Below are 17132 nucleotides of genomic sequence, written 5' to 3'. Positions count from 1 at the left end.
CTCCCCGCCGACTGAAATGGAGGACATATTGAAAGCCCTTGTTGCTGGCCAGCAAGCCCAGATGCAAGCAAACGTGGCTCTCTTGGAGGAGCAAAAGAAAGCCAACCTTCTGAAGGCAGAGGAATTGCAGTTGCAGAGACAGAGGGTGGTCCAAAATACCCGCCCAATAAAGGCAAGTGACTTTATATCTAAGATGGGAGCTACCGATGACATTGAGGCATACCTGCATGCATTTGAGGCCACGGCCACTAGGGAAGCCTGGCCCAAGCAACAGTGGGTTGGTCTGTTAGCCCCCTTTCTAACCGGGGAATCGCTGAATGCTGTCCGGGACCTGGGCCCTGACCAGGTTACTGACTATGATGCCCTGAAGTCTGAGATCCTCAGCAGATATGGACTCACAAAGTTTGGTATGGCCCAGCGCTTTCACAGCTGGACCTTCCAACCAGACCAACCTCCTCGGGCGCAGATGCATGAACTTGTCCGAATCGCAAGGAAATGGCTGGATCCGCAGAGGAATACAGCAGCGGCGGTGGTGGAGGCCGTTGTGGTGGATCGTTACCTACGCGCCCTGCCTTATGAGGCAAAAACGGTTCATCAGTCAACAGGCCTTGACCACGGCTGATCTGACCGTGGAAGCTGTGGAAAAGTACCAGGCCACAGCGGAGATGCTGAATGCTTCCCGAAAAGACCCCAGGAGGGCGGCCCCACCACAAATGGGAAGAACCCGTCCAAAGGACCCCAAGGTCTCGAACCCAGCCACGACAGGACTTATCCCGGCTCCAGGGGGAGCCAGAAACCAGGCGGGTCCAAGAAGAGTACACCAGGAGGGGGAAACTCGACAGTGTTACCGGTGTGGGGAGATGGGACATATCTCCTGGCAGTGTGGGAAACCAGCCGATGAACCTATGCCCACTGCGGAGTCCTCCAGCTCAGCACCCACACACCGTTTTGCCTCGCTCTTGGGAGTCGTAGATGGCGGCCCAGATCGACCCCCCCACCTGCCCGGTAACTGTGAATCACCATGATGTGGAGGCCTTACTGGATTCTGGTAGCCGGGCCACCCTGGTGCGTAAGGATTTGGTGGGCCCAACGTGTCTGACCCCGGGGAAAGTCCTCCCAGTTTCCTGTGTCCATGGGGACACCAGAGAATACCCCATTACTGAACTTACAATGACCAGCACACGGGGAACCATACACACGACGGCGGGGTGGTTGATTCCCTCCCGTCCCTGTCCTAATTGGACGAGACTGCCCAGCCTTTTACCCACTCTGGAGAGAGTCTCAGGAGAGGATAACCCGAGTACCTCGGAAACGGAGAGGCAAGACTCATCCTGGGAAGGCTCCGGTGCAATCCTCCGAGTTACTCACTCCCGCCCGGGCTCTGATAGGGATGGCAGGTGCCCAGACCGACACAGAGACGGAGCTACAGAATCTGGACAAAGAACTGTCGGGTCTGAAGGGGACCGCTGAGAGGTATCGTTTGTTAAAGCAACAGTTAGACATGAAGACAGAAGAGTTAGATATCCTCCAGGCTAAACTCCAACAGAGCTCCTTCCCTAAGCAACAGGAGGAGCTGGAGAGGCTGCGCAGGACCATCAAGGAGTGTGAGGAGACCCTGCGCAGTAGTAAGGAGGTCCAGAAGAAGGCAGAGGAGAAGTACAAGGTGTTGGAGAACAAGATGAAGAATGCGGAGGCAGAGAGAGAGAAGGAACTGAAAGCTGCTCAACAGAAGCTAAACTCTGCTAAAACCAAGGCTGATGCGTTCAGTAAGAAACTCAAGGAGAGACAACAGGAGGCTGAGTCCCTGGTCCTAGAGTTGGAGGAGTTGAAGAGAGAGCAGTCTGGCAAGCACCACGGCAATGCGGACGCCCTCTCCCGGCGTGATGCCTTCTTCGCTGCCTTTACCCCGACGAGGACGTCGGTCCCGAGGGAGGGGATGTGTGATGTCACGAGAGGCTGTGTCCTGGAGGGACGTTACATCCCCCTGAGGTGGCTGCAAACCCAGACAGCTATGGCTCCATCTGCTGGTATGGTCGGGAACTCCACCCCTCTATGGCCAATCTTCCCACGCAGCTGAAACAAATCAGGAGCTGATGAGCTGAAGGTTTGTGGAAGGGAAGAGACACACTGAGGGAGTGTGTGGGGGTGAAGAGACACAGTCTCCAACCTGGGCTCTCTGGAGGACAAGAGTGCTGCACGTCCACTTCCATGAGGAATATAAGGATTTGGAGATACTTACCTTTGGGAAATACTCACCTTTGGATATATGCACCTGTGGAAATACGTGAGAGACATTTGGAAGGACTTTTTGCTGGGTTGGCCGCTAGCTGCAACGTGGACTACAGTAAGGCTGGGGAAAAGTTATCTGAGCGAGTGAGAATTATGATTTTGGATGTGGAAGAGACATCCCTGAACTGTTAACCCTTAAAGAGCCACAAGAGAACAGAATTTTGTTATATTTTCGTTAATTTCCCAAGACCTATAATAAAATCCTTGTTTTGTTTGAACCTTGTCTCCTTGCACTACTTGAGCAATCCCGCTGAAAGCTGTGTAGCCTCTCGTGACGTCACAGTATCTTTACTTTTACTCAAGTATGACAATTGGGTACTTTTCCCACCACTGCCCTATAACCTAGATCAGTGGTTCCCAACCCTCTCCTTGGGGATCCCCAGACATTTTAGCCCTGAACTAGCTCCCCTGAGTAATCTTTCAAGAAGTCAAGCACTTGATAATGAGGCTAGTTGACCAGTTGATAATGAGGCTAGTTGACCAGTTGATAATGAGGCTAGTTGACCAGTTGATAATGAGGCTAGTTGACCAGTTGATAATGAGGCTAGTTGACCAGTTGATAATGAGGCTAGTTGACCAGTTGATAATGAGGCTAGTTGACCAGTTGATAATGAGGCTAGTTGACCAGTTGATAATGAGGCTAGTTGACCAGTTGATAATGAGGCTAGTTGACCAGTTGATAATGAGGCTAGTTGACCAGTTGATAATGAGGCTAGTTGACCAGTTGAATCAGGTAGCTCTGGAATGGCTGGGAGACCTTGAAGAGTTTAAGAAAGCCTACCCTGGATAATCTGATGGTCCTAGCCCAGTACATTTACATTTTAGTCATTTAGCAGACGCTCTTATCCAGAGCGACTTACAGTTAGTGAATGCATACATTTTCATACTGGCCCCCCTGGCCCCCCGTGGGAAACGAACCCACAACCCTGGCGTTGCAAGCGCCATGCTCTACCAACTGAGCTACACGGGGCCACTAAGCTTCATGGAATTGTTTTAACAATGTCATACCAAGGATCATTTTGCTATTTGATTTCGAATTTCAAGACCCCTTGAAGTATCAAATAAATATACCAAAAATGATTTGATGGATACATTTTTTGGGGGCCTTACTGCTATTAGACCATACAAACACATTGAATAACAGATTCACTACATGGAACAACAGACAGTCCTTACTGCTATTAGCCCATACAAACACATTGAATAACAGATTCACTACATGGAACAACAGATAGTCCTTACTGCTATTAGCCCATACAAACGCATTGAATAACAGATTCACTACATGGAACAACAGATAGTCCTTACTGCTATTAGCCCATACAAACACATTGAATAACAGATTCACTACATGGAACAACAGATAGTCCTTACTGCTATTAGCCCATACAAACACATTGAATAACAGATTCACTACATGGAACAACAGATAGTCCTTACTGCTATTAGCCCATACAAACACATTGAATAACAGATTCACTACATGGAACAACAGATAGTCCTTACTGCTATTAGCCTATACAAACACATTGAATAACAGATTCACTACAGATAGTCAAGTCTTGAGGCCTGTGGGCGTCCTAGAGCAGAACAAGTACCTGTTCAGTATTCCATACTGTGACCAAACCATTGGACTTGGCAGTGCAACACATTTTCTATTGGTCACAAGGGTGCCAGTGAAAACTATGGCCTACCTGGTCAAGTTAGTTTCTCCATCATGATTTATTCTAACAGTAATGTGCAACTGACCTGAAGAGCTAATAACAGCACAGGAATGCCCATCTGTGTGTATCTGTGTCTGTGTGTATGTCACTGTGTCAAAATTCTCAACTTAATTAATTGAACAATATAGCCTATCTTATGGCACCAGGGGAGAGCATCAGCCTTATCCCCAGTGAGTGCCCATATTCACTCTTTATCATTGTTGGGTCAGTGCCACTTGAACATTTGTTTTTGGACAATAATTTGATGGATGTCATATTGTAGACTATTTGGGTCTCCCCACCCCTTCTCCTTATATGGATCAGACAACGTCATTTTTATTGATCTGTTTGTCAGTGTCAGCAGAGTAGGATACCCTGTAATTTGTGTCGTATTAAAAAAGATTCTGTTAATGTCTCCAGTCATAAAGTGTAGTGGAATTGCCTGAATGTGTTTATAAAAGCCAATAAACGTATATGATATAGCCCTAGGCCTACTCTACGCGATCAGCCATGCATTGAACAGTCTTTTTTGCGAAAAGTGATTGAGTTATATTTTTACCCTAAATTACTATCCAATCTGCTCATCACATTAGGAATAGTAAGTCTGAAAATGTGATGATTCATGGAATTCTTTATTCTAAAGATGAATTTTAATGGTGAAAATGGCCTTCCCCAAACTTGAAACTCACGCACCGCCTATGGCTCCAGAAACACCGCCTATGGCTCCAGAAGCACCGCCTATGGCTCCAGAAGCACCGCCTATGGCTCCAGAAACACCGCCTATGGCTCCAGAAACACCGCCTATGGCTCCAGAAGCACCGCCTATGGCTCCAGAAGCACCGCCTATGGCTCCAGAAGCACCGCCTATGGCTCCAGAAACACCGCCTATGGCTCCAGAAACACCGCCTATGGCTCCAGAAACACCGCCTATGGCTCCAGAAACACCGCCTATGGCTCCAGAAGCACCGCCTATGGCTCCAGAAACACCGCCTATGGCTCCAGAAACACCGCCTATGGCTCCAGAAGCACCGCCTATGGCTCCAGAAGCACCGCCTATGGCTCCAGAAACACCGCCTATGGCTCCAGAAACACCGCCTATGGCTCCAGAAACACCGCCTATGGCTCCAGAAACACCGCCTATGGCTCCAGAAACACCGCCTATGGCTCCAGAAGCACCGCCTATGGCTCCAGAAACACCGCCTATGGCTCCAGAAACACCGCCTATGGCTCCAGAAGCACCTCCTATGGCTCCAGAAACACCGCCTATGGCTCCAGAAACACCGCCTATGGCTCCAGAAGCACCGCCTGCCAAACCCAGTCTGGCTGGTGAATTAAAGCGTAACTACACCATTCTTTTTTTTTTAACATTTCTCTGATTTTTCCCAGACCTCAAAAATGGTCCCCTGATGTGGTTTAAACATTGTTGTGGACTTAGAAAAACGACAACATTGGATGTTCAATTAAAACAAAGTGTGATTTTGGCCTCCTGAGTGGTGCAGCGGTCTAAGGCACTGCATCGCAGTGGTTGAGGCGTCACTACAGACCCGGGATCGATCCCAGGCTGTGCACAATTGGCGCAGCGTCGTCCAGGTTATTTTATTTTACCTTTATTTAACCAGGCAAGTCAGTTAAGAACAAATTCTTATTTACAATGACAGCCTACACCGGCCAAACCCGGACGACGCTGGGCCAATTGTGCGCCGCCCTATGGGACTCCCAATCACGGCCGGTTGTGAAACAGCCTAGAATCAAACCAGGGGGGTCTGTAGTGACGCCTCAAGCACTGAGATGCAGTGCCTTAGACCGCTGCGCCACTCGGGAGCCAGGATTTCCTTGTCCCATTGCGCTCTAGCGACTCCTTGTGGCGAGACAAGCGATGGGACAAGACTGTAACTATCAATTGGATATCACGAAATTGGGGAGAAAAGGGGGTAAAAATAAATAAGTGATTTTGAGAACAAAAAAAATTGGGGAAATCACAGTCCTTTTTTGCTGTGGTATCAAGTATAGTTTTTTCTAATTCTGCCCTCTAGAAGATTTAGCAGAAAATTACAAATGGCACTGAAATCTGCAATAAATAAATGTTGTACTTTATTTTAGGTCACTTTTTGCACTTTTTTAACAGTTACAGTAAATCTATCCAAACCAATGTAAGAACACAAGGGCATGCTAATTTAAAAGATGTCTAGTCATTATTAGCCTGGTTCTGTATGGAATGCAGGTACATTATGGGACACTAACGAAATGGTGCCGGAGCTCCGAGGCTGCATCGAAACGGCTAAGCAGAAACAGGGCTGATGGTTTATCAGAGGCACGTGATCAATGACGTCCGACGCTTCGTTTTGTCGAACAACCACCTGATTGGTTTGGTAGAAGACAAAAGGCTACACTGTGCGACGCCATTTATAATAATTTGGCTGTTCTAAATTATTTTGACCAGCAGGTGCCACTAGCCCCGATATAGCAGTGTCCCTACACCCGTTCTGAGTACTAGCTAGCCCCTATCCTTACCCCATATAGTCTAGACCAGGATGGGAAACTCCAGTCCTCTGAGGCCTAATTGGTGTCACACTTTTACCCCAGCTAATAATCAACTCATGATCTTCAGTTTAGAATACAATTAGTTTAAATCAGCTGTGTTTGTTAGGGATGGGGTTAAGTGTAACACCGCTCCGGCCTGGAGTTGACCATCCCTGGTCTAGACACTTCTTTGTCAGGCCTGGACAGAGCAGAATGTATATAAATCCTAGTACATGCATTGTTCTGTTGCAATGTACATCGATCACCATGTGTACATAGCTAGTTAGCTAGCTATTACAGGTAACACATTCTGCTGTGTCATATGGAAACAAACATATCGTAAAAGTGAACTAGTTAGCTAACGTTAGCTAGCTAACTACCTCGTATACGTAAAATATAACAGCAGGTTAATTACATAACAATAAATGACTCGTTAGATCTGGTCCGTCGTGCAGATAACTTGGTCGATGGACCGGATCTAATGAATATAAACACGGGACCACAACACTACCTTCAGCAGCACGTCTGTTAGATAGACGAAGCACCAGCCGCCCAAAACACACACGACGAGCGGCACGGGAATCATGATGAGAGAAAGAACAGACACATTGGGGGGGGGAATATAACACACCCAATCTCTAAAAGGTTAGAGAGAAGCTCATGATTCGATATTGTTGCTAACCGATTGTTTACTGAAACCTTCACCACTGTGCGACGCCACTTCCGGGATGATGACGCAATGCCAGAGCAGTCGATAAGGTCAGACAATCAAGTGTAGAATGATCGTCCTGATAAATGCCGGCTCCTGTCCAATGCCTACTTTGTACCCCTTTTTCTCCCCAATTTCATAATATCCAATTGATAGTTACAGTCTTGTCCCATCGCTGCAACACCCGTACGGACCTGTCCAATAACTTTAGCCAGCCCAGCCAGAGGATGTCTTTGCTTTAGCAGTAAATAAGAAAATGACCATAATGTTTCCTCTCGTCAGCTCGTAACCCTCACAGACAGACAGACAAGGAAATCAGATAAGAAAGCATGCTGCCATAAAGTCATAGTTTGTGTGTAATAATATATGCCATTTATCTGACACTTTTATTAAATGCAAATTACAGTCACGAATGCAAACATTTTTCATATGGATGGCCGTAGCAGTTATCAAATCCATGATCCTGGCATTGAAAGCGCCATACTCTACCAACTGTGCCACAGAGTACAACTAAGAACCTGTTTTTGTCAATTTGTTTTACTGTCAACCTGTTTCAGACAAGTAACCCTAAACCTGAAGCCTCTAACCCTCTGAGTCGGGACTGTGGTAACCCTCTGTACAGTCTAGCTGAGATCATTCCGTTCCTACTGTCTATTGACTGTCTATAGTCACTGTCTAGTGGGCTGACGTGCAATTCCTCCTGACATTTTCCTGTCAGAGGGGCGCTAGAGAGCTGACAGGTACTGTCTATTGACTGTTTATAGTCACTGTCTGGCGCTAGAGAGCCGGCAGGGTGCAACTGACGTGTAATTCCTGACATTTTTCCTGTCAGAGGGGTGCAAGAGCGCTGACAGTGTAGTTATTAATATGAACACAGTTGGGAGCTTGGAAGTAGCCAGTTACAAATACACCTCATTGTCAAACTCTTTTAAAACTCGGAAGCCAAACGCGGAAAGTATGGAAACAACTTCCTCATAATGCATATGTGCCCCACTAGAAATCCCTGTATTAACATGTTTCTGTTAGCTGATACATCATGACAAACTACACAATATTAATGTCCTGTTAATGTGCCTGGACCTTGTAGGCTAACCCGCTGAGAAAAAACAAACATAACTGATCCAAATGGGTGCCCAATCAGGCAGGCTAGATGCACTTATTTTGAAATTATGAATATTCATTCAAAATGCCAGGCTTTTGAGTGGTTATTCAAATGACATAGGCTATTCACTGCAGTTTACAACCTAGAATAGAGATTTGTAATCACTTGAAAACAATAATAACATTCTTCATTACATTGTGTTGTTGTAGCCTAGGTAGGATACATTTCTTGTCCCTGAAAAACTGAAACAATAGAGTAGCTTTTGGAGCTCCATACACAGGGACTGGGAGGGAGGGCACTCAGCGCAGTCTTGGGAGAGCCTATGATTTAGTTATCTGATAAACTTTTTTTTGATTTCGCTGTGTAAATTGACTGGATATATTCACTAAAGTAGTAAGCCTAACATTGAGCTTATGAATTATGGGCTAATATGCATATGCTTCTAACTTAGGATATAGGCTGCATCTCAAGCCTGTCTTAATTGTCCTGTTGCACAATTATGCCCAGGAAAAGTCCCAGGAAAAGCCAGACTACAAAAGCTTGTTGGAAACTTATTTTGACTTATTTTCTTTAGCCTACTAGCAGCCTATTGGAGGAGCGATGCCCCTTGCTCTTGCTTGCTGATTATTATTAGTATTATGCATTGTTGGGAAGGGCCCCAAAGTAAGCATTTCACTTTTAGTCTACACCTGTTGTTTACAAACAATGTGACAAATACACATTGATTTGATTTCATCAATAGTGGAGCTTTGCTTGCCTGGACACCACAGAGCCCAGCCTGGAGGATATACAGACCTAACCCTAACCCTGGAGGATATACAGACCTAACCCTAACCCTGGAGGATATACAGACCTAACCCTGACCCTGGAGGATATACAGACTTAGCCCTAACCCTGGAGGATATACAGACCTAACCCTAACCCTGGAGGATATACAGACCTAACCCTGACCCTGGAGGATATACAGACCTAACCCTAACCCTGGAGGATATACAGACCTAACCCTAACCCTGGAGGATATACAGACCTAACCCTAACCCTAGAGGATATACAGACCTAACCCTAACCCTGGAGGATATACAGACCTAACCCTGACCCTGGAGGATATACAGACCTAACCCTAACACTGGAGGATATACAGACCTAACCCTAACCCATAATCTGGTTACTTATTTTTCTTTCACTTTGACAGGTAAAAACACAATATATACAAAAGTATGTGGACACCCCTTCAAATTAATGGATTCAGCTATTTCAGCTACACCCGTTGCTGGCAGGTGTATAAAATTGAGCACACAGCCATGCAATCTCCATAGACAAACATTGGCAGTAGAATGGCCTTACTGAAGAGCTCAGTGACTTTCAACGTGGCACCGTCATAGGATGCCACCTTTCCAACAAGTCAGTTCGTCAGGGACCACTGAATGCTATACCTACCTCTGCCTAAACATCAGAGCCACAGGTAACTTCCACAAAGATGTGAACTAAATAAAAAATATAATATGCCATTTAGCAGACGCTTTTATCCAAAGTGACTTACAGTCATGCGTGCATTATTATTTTTTTGTGTATGGGTGGTCCCGGGGATCGAACCCACTACCTTGGCGTTACAAGCACCGTGCTCTACCAGCTGAGCTACAGAGGACCACTATCTGAGAGACAAGGCAAGAAGGGCCTTCTATGCCATCAAAAGGAACATAAAATTCGACATATCAATTAGGATCTGGCTAGAAATACTTGAATCAGTTATAGAACCCATTGCCCTTTATGGTTGTGAGGTCTGGGGTGTACAACGAAAAACACCAAATAATGCATGCAAAGCAGAATTAGGCCGATACCCGCTAATTATCAAAATCCAGAAAAGAGCCGTTAAATTCTATAACCATTTAAAAGGAAGCGATTCCCAAACCTTCCATAACAAAGCCATCACCTACAGAGAGATGAACTTGGAGAAGGGTCCCCTATGCAAGCTGGTCCTGGGGCTCTGTTCACAAACACAAACAGACCCCACAGAGCACCAGGACAACACAATTAGACCCAACCAAATCATGAGAAAACAAAAAGAGAATTCCTTGACACATTGGAAAGAATTAACCAAAAAACAGAGCAAACTAGAATGCTATTTGGCCCTAAACAGAGAGTACACAGTGGCAGAATACCTGACCACTGTGACTGACCCAAACTTAAGGAAAGCTTTGACTATGTACAGACTCAGTGAGCATAGCCTTGCTATTGAGAAAGGCCGCCGTAGGCAGACCTGGCTCTCAAGAGAAGACAGGCTATGTGCATACTGCCCACAAAATGAGGTGGAAACTGAGCTGCACTTCCTAACCGACTGCCAAATGTATGACCATATTAGAGACACATATTTCCCTCAGATTACACAGATCCACAAAGAATTCGAAAACAAACCCAATTTTTATAAACTCCCTTATCTACTGGGTGAAAAACCACAGTGTGACATCACAGCAGCAAGATTTGTGACCTGTTGCCTCAAGAAAAGGGCAACCAGTGAAGAACAAACACCATTGTAAATACAACCCATATTTATGTACTTTAACTATTTGCACATTGTTACAACACTGTATATAGATAGACATGATGACATTTGAAATGTCTTCATTCTTTTGGAACTTCTGAGTGTAATGTTTACTGTTAATATTTAATGTTTATTTCACTTTTGTTTTCTATCTATTTCACTTGCTTTGACAATGTTAACATACATTTCCCTTGCCAATAAAGCCCTTAAATTTAGTTGAATTGAATTGAGAGGCTGTGTGCAACTCAATATCCAGTGTTCCTGTTCTGTAAGGGTGTGTGCGTGTGTGTGGGCAGTATTTGCATACCCTGGTGTACTGTATGTCGCGAGTGGAGGCTATGGAGCTGGCTCATTTCATGGTCTAGTTTAGAGAGAGAAAGACAGTTAGTTTACCTGTTGAGAGAGGTGGAAGCCAGGAAGAGACAAATACAGAGAGTTATTAGTTAGTTTACCTGTTGAGAGAGGTAGAAGCCAGGGAGAGCGATAGACAGAGAGTTATTAGTTAGTTTACCTGTTGAGAGAGGTAGAAGCCAGGGAGAGCGATAGACAGAGAGTTATTAGTTAGTTTACCTGTTGAGAGAGGTAGACCCTGACACCCTCAGCACACAGGGGGACAAACACCTACCTGGAGGTGACAGCATTCCCTCCCCCATATGCCCCCCGGGCACAACTACGACAACATAACCAACAAAAACGGGTCACAACTCTTGCAGCTCTATTGCACTCTGGGTATGTACATAGTCAATGGTAGGCTTCGAGGGCTCCTATGGTAGGTACACCTATAGCTCATCTCTTGGCAGTAGTACTGTAGACTACTTTATCACTGACCTCAACCCAGAGTCTCTCAGAGCGTTCACAGTCAGCCCACTGACACCCCTATCAGACCACAGCAAAATCACATTCTACTTGAACAGAGCAATACTCAATCATGAGGCATCAAAGCCAAAGGAACTGAATAATATTAAGAAATGCTATAGATGGAAGGAAAGTAGTATCGAAAGCTACCAAAAAAACAATTAGGCAACAACAAATTCTGGACTTCCTGGACAAAACGTTCCACTGTAATAGTGAAGGTGCAAACTTGGCAGTAGAAAACCTAAACAGTATATTTGACCTCTCAGCTTCCCTATCAAATCTAAAAATCTCTAACAGAAAACCGAAGAAAAGTAACAATGACAAATGGTTTGATGAAGAATGCAAAAACCTAAGAAAGAAATGGAGAAACCTATCCAACTAAAAACATAGATACCGAGAAAACCTGAGCCTACGCCTTCACTATGGTGAATCACTAAAACAATACAGAAATACACTACGGAAAAAGAAGGAACAGCGTGTCAGAAATCAGCTCAATGTAGTTGAAGCATCCATAGACTAACCACTTCTGGGAAAATTGGAAAACACTAAACACCACGAAGAGCTATCTATCCAAAATGGAGATGTATGGGTAAACCACTTCTCCAATCTTGTTTGCCCTATAACAAAGAACAAACAGCAAAAACATTTACATGATCAAATGCAAATCTTAGAATCAACTATTAAAGTCTACCAGAACCCACTGGATCCTCCAATTACATTGAATGAACTACAGGACAAAATACAAACTTTCCAACCCAAAAAGGTCTGTGGTGTTGATGGTATCCTCAATGAAATGATAAAATATACAGACCACTAATTCCAATTGGCTATACTTAAACTCTTTAACATCATGCTTAGCTCTGGCATCTTCCCCAATATTGTGATGAGGTGTGAATGAAGGAGTCGGGCGCAGGAGGTAAAACACAGAAGCCCAGAGTTTATTCAGTTTACATAAATAAACGCATCCATCGTCAAAACGAAACTATCACAAGGGAAATATTCCACCTTGGCAATAACAAATGGAAGAGTAGCTCAACCGAGCTACTCGCTCTAACAATGAAACAATCACTCACATAGGACAAGGGGAACACTTATACACATACTAATTAGGGGAATGAACACCAGGTGTGTGTGATTGACAAGACATGACAAGTGGAGTGATGAGAATGGGATCGGCAGTAGCTAGTAAGCCGGTGACGACGAACGCCGAAACCTGCCCGAACAAGGAGGGGAGGCAGCCTCGGCGGAAGTCGTGACAAATATTTGGAACCAAGGACTGATCACCCCAATCCACAAAAGTGGAGACGAATTTCACCCCAATAACTACCATGGGATATGCGTGAACAGCAACCTTGGGAAAATCCTCTGCATTATCATTAACAGCAGACTAGTTCATTTCCTCAGTGAAAACAATGTACTGAGCAAATGTCAAATTGGCTTTTTACCAAATTACCATTCGACAGACCACGTATTCACCCTGGACACCCTAATTGACAAACAAACAAACCAAAACAAAGGCAAAGTCTTCTCATGCTTTGTTGATTTCAAAAAAGCTTTTGACTCAATTTTGCATGAGGGTCTGCTATATAAATTGATGGAAAGTGGGGTTGGGGGAAAAACATACGACATTATAAAATCCATGTACACAAACAACAAGAGTGGGGTTAAAATTGGCAAAAAACACACACATTTCTATCCACAGGGATGTGGGGTGAGACAGAAATGCAGTGTAAGCCCCACCCTTTTCAACATATATATCAACGAATTGGCGAGGGCACTAGAACAGTCTGCAGCACCCGGCCTCACCCTACTAGAATCTGATGTCAAATGTCTACTGTTTGCTGATGATCTGGTGCTTCTGTCCCCAACCCAGGAGGGCCTACAGCAGCACCTAGATCTTCTGCACAGATTCTGTCAGACCTGGGCCCTGACAGTAAATCTCAGTAAGACAAAAATAATTGTGTTCCAAAAAAGGTCCAGTTGCCAGGACCACAAATACAAATTCCATCTAGACACCGTTGCCCTAGAGCACACAAAAAACGATACATACCTCGGCCTTAACGTAAGCGCTACAGGAAACTTCCACAAAAATGTGAACGATCTGAGAGACAAGGCAAGAAGGGCCATCAAAAGGAACATAACATTTGACATACCAATTAGGATCTGGCTAAAAATACTTGAATCAGTTATAGAACCCATTGCCCTTTGTGAGGTCTGGGGTCCGCTCACCAACCAAGAATTCACAAAATGGGACAAACACCAAATTGAGACTCTGCATGCAGAATTCTGCAAAAATATCCTCTGTGTACAACAAAAAACACAAAATAATGCATGCAAAGCATGGAAAGCAGAATTAGGCCGATACCCGCTAATTATCAAAATCCAGAAAAGAGCCGTTAAATTCTATAACCATTTAAAAGGAAGCGATTCCCAAACCTTCCATAACAAAGCCATCACCTACAGAGAGATGAACTTGGAGAAGAGTCCCCTATGCAAGCTGGTTCTTCACAATTAGACCCAACCAAATCATAATAAAACAAAAAGAGAATTACTTGACACATTGTAAAGAATTAACAAAAAAACAGAGCAAACTAGAATGCTATTTGGCCCTAAACAGAGAGTACACAGTGGCAGAATATCTAACCCCTGTGACTGACCCAAACTTAAGGAAAGCTTTGACTATGTACAGACTCAGTGAGCATAGCCTTGCTATTGAGAAATGCCGCCATAGGCAGACCTGGCTCTCAAGAGAAGACAGGCTATGTGCATACTGCCCACAAAATGAGGTGGAAACTGAGCTGCACTTCCTAACCGCCTGCCAAATGTATGACCATATTAGAGACACATATTTCCCTCAGATTACACAGATCCACAAAGAATTCGAAAACAAACCCAATTTTTATAAACTCCCTTATCTACTGGGTGAAAAACCACAGTGTGCCATCACAGCAGCAAGATTTGTGACCTGTTGCCTCAAGAAAAGGGCAACCAGTGAAGAACAAACACCATTGTAAATACAACCCATATTTATGTACTTTAACTATTTGCACATTGTTACAACACTGTATATAGATAGACATGATGACATTTGAAATGTCTTCATTCTTTTGGAACTTCTGAGTGTAATGTTTACTGTTAATATTTAATGTTTATTTCACTTTTGTTTTCTATCTATTTCACTTGCTTTGACAATGTTAACATACATTTCCCTTGCCAATAAAGCCCTTAAATTTAGTTGAATTGAATTGAGAGGCTGTGTGCAACTCAATATCCAGTGTTCCTGTTCTGTAAGGGTGTGTGCGTGTGTGTGGGCAGTATTTGCATACCCTGGTGTACTGTATGTCGCGAGTGGAGGCTAGGGAGCTGGCTCATTTCATGGTCTAGTTTAGAGAGAGAAAGACAGTTAGTTTACCTGTTGAGCGAGGTAGAAGCCAGGGAGAGAGATAGACAGAGAGTTATTAGTTAGTTTACCTGTTGAGAGAGGTAGAAGCCAGGGAGAGCGATAGACAGAGAGTTATTAGTTAGTTTACCTGTTGAGAGAGGGAGAAGCCAGGGAGAGAGAGTTAAGATGTTTTATATGCCTGATCCACCTTCTATTAGTCGTTAATGTCTGGCATCTTGTGACGTTCTCAAGACACTGTCTTGTAATGTTACAACAACTGTTCATGTGTCTCTTCTAGTCGTTGTCATTCTATAATCCCAGAGTTTCCTTTTGGGGCGGAGCTTTGTGTCCGAGAGCCAACCACACGGAGCAGAATCAGGTCAGTCTGCTGGAGTGGACCTGAAAGAAACCAGGCAGGGAGCACAGCAGGAGGTAAGCCACCTGATACACACGAACACACACATAGACACACACACACATAGACACACACAACCCCGTAAACCCTGTGTCTGTGTGTGTGTGTGTGTGTGTGTGTGTGTGTGTGTGTGTGTGTGTGTGTGTGTGTGTACTCAGAATAGAAATAGGGCAATGCCATTTTATATTTAGGTAAAAGATCTGCTTGAACATGTTAGGTCCATTCGCTGTCAGACTTAACTCAGTAGTTAACTGTTAGAGTAGGACATGTTTGAATGAGGAGTGTGTGTGTGTGTGTGAATGTGTGTGTGCGCGTGCACATGGGTTTGTGTGTGTGTTTGTGAGTGTGTGTGTGTGTGTCTATGTGTGTGTGAGAGTCTGTGTCTGTATGTTTGTGTGTGTGTCTATGTGTGTGTGAGAGTCTGTGTCTGTATGTTTGTGAGTGTGTATGTGTGTCTATGTTTGTGAGTGTGTGTGTGTGTCTATGTTTTTGAGTGTGTGTGTGTGTCTATGTTTGTTGGTGTGTGTGTGTCTATGTTTGTGAGTGTGTGTATGTCTATATGTGTGAGTGTGTGTGAGTCTATGTTCGTGAGTGTGTGTGTGTGTCTATATACGTGTGTGTGTGTGGACAGAAAGCAGGTCCCCTCTGTGTATCACTCTGCTATTTATAGTTAGAACAAATCCCAGATATGGGAAGAATCCTACTGCCAATGAGAGAGAGAGAGAGAGAGAGAGAGAGAGAGAGAGAGAGAGAGAGAGAGAGAGAGAGAGAGAGAGAGAGAGAGAGAGAGAGAGAGAGAGAGAGAGAGAGAGAGAGAGAGAGAGAGAGAGAGAGAGAGAGAGAGAGAGAGAGAGAGAGAGAGAGAGAGAGAGAGAGAGAGAGAAATGGAGATAGAGAAGGAGAGAGATATCTATCTACTTCACTTGCTTTGGCAATGTTAACACACGTTTCCCATGCCAATAAAGCCCTTAAATTGAATTGAAATTGAGAGAGAGAGAGAGAGAGAGAGAGAGAGAGAGAGAGAGAGAGAGAGAGAGAGAGAGAGAGAAGAAGAAAAGAGAGGGAATGAGAGGGAGAGAGAGAGAGAGAGAGAGAGAGAGAGAGAGAGAGAGAGAGAGAGAGAGAGAGAGAGAGAGAGAGAGAGAGAGAGAGAGAGAGAGAGAGAGAGAGAGAGAGAGAGAGAGAGAAAGAGAGAGAGACAGAGAGAGATCAACTGAAGGGAACTGGGATCAAACGTCAGAGAGGTTACTGTTACATTACCCTAACCCTAACCCTAACAGCTAAGAGACTCAGAGTGTGTGTGTGTGTCTTCCTCGCTCTTGAAGCCCTGTATTATGAATCAGGTTTGAGGTAACTTTGGTCAACTCTGAGTTCAACTCAGGATAACCGGCACCACAAAGGTTGCTCACCTTTTAGCCAGCTATGGCAACAAATCCTTCAGAACTATCCTGCTCTGGAGAAGGCTAACTCTGGGTTAACTCCATTTATCCTGAATGAAGTGTCTGAGCCACGAGTTGAGAACAAATGAAATCAGATTCCCTCAAGCAATGATTGCGTCATCATCCCCTTCATTGGAGGAAGACTTCTTATTCAATATTTTATTCAAATGTTTTTTTTG

General features: G+C 44.5%; 2 protein-coding genes across 5 annotated transcripts in view; one reads left to right on the top strand and one right to left on the bottom strand.

Moving 5' to 3' along the window:
- The window catches only part of mbtps2 (membrane-bound transcription factor peptidase, site 2), a 79721-nt gene extending 72467 nt beyond the window's left edge, over window positions 1-7254 (bottom strand). The window contains exon 1 of the mRNA XM_045221434.1: window positions 7024-7254. Within this exon, the coding sequence (XP_045077369.1) occupies window positions 7024-7098 (75 nt within the window). The 5' untranslated portion in view covers window positions 7099-7254. The remainder of the gene's footprint in view (window positions 1-7023) is intronic.
- Window positions 7255-15097: 7843 nt separating this feature from the next.
- Window positions 15098-17132, top strand: part of smpx (small muscle protein X-linked) — a 62506-nt gene continuing 60471 nt past the window's right edge. For 2 of the 4 annotated variants that reach the window (XM_045221433.1, XM_041874447.2), the window contains exon 1: window positions 15099-15531. The gene's annotated coding sequence lies outside the window, so the exon portion shown is untranslated. Of the gene's footprint in view, window positions 15532-17132 lie in introns of all 4 variants that reach the window. The other 2 variants (XM_041874448.2, XM_041874446.2) reach the window with 2 other exon arrangements.

Source organism: Coregonus clupeaformis, chromosome 7 (assembly GCF_020615455.1).
Source record: "Coregonus clupeaformis isolate EN_2021a chromosome 7, ASM2061545v1, whole genome shotgun sequence".
Taxonomy (NCBI): Eukaryota; Metazoa; Chordata; class Actinopteri; order Salmoniformes; family Salmonidae; genus Coregonus; species Coregonus clupeaformis.
The sequence above is the reverse complement of the archived record's forward strand: the minus strand, read 5'-3'. Positions and strand labels throughout refer to the sequence as shown.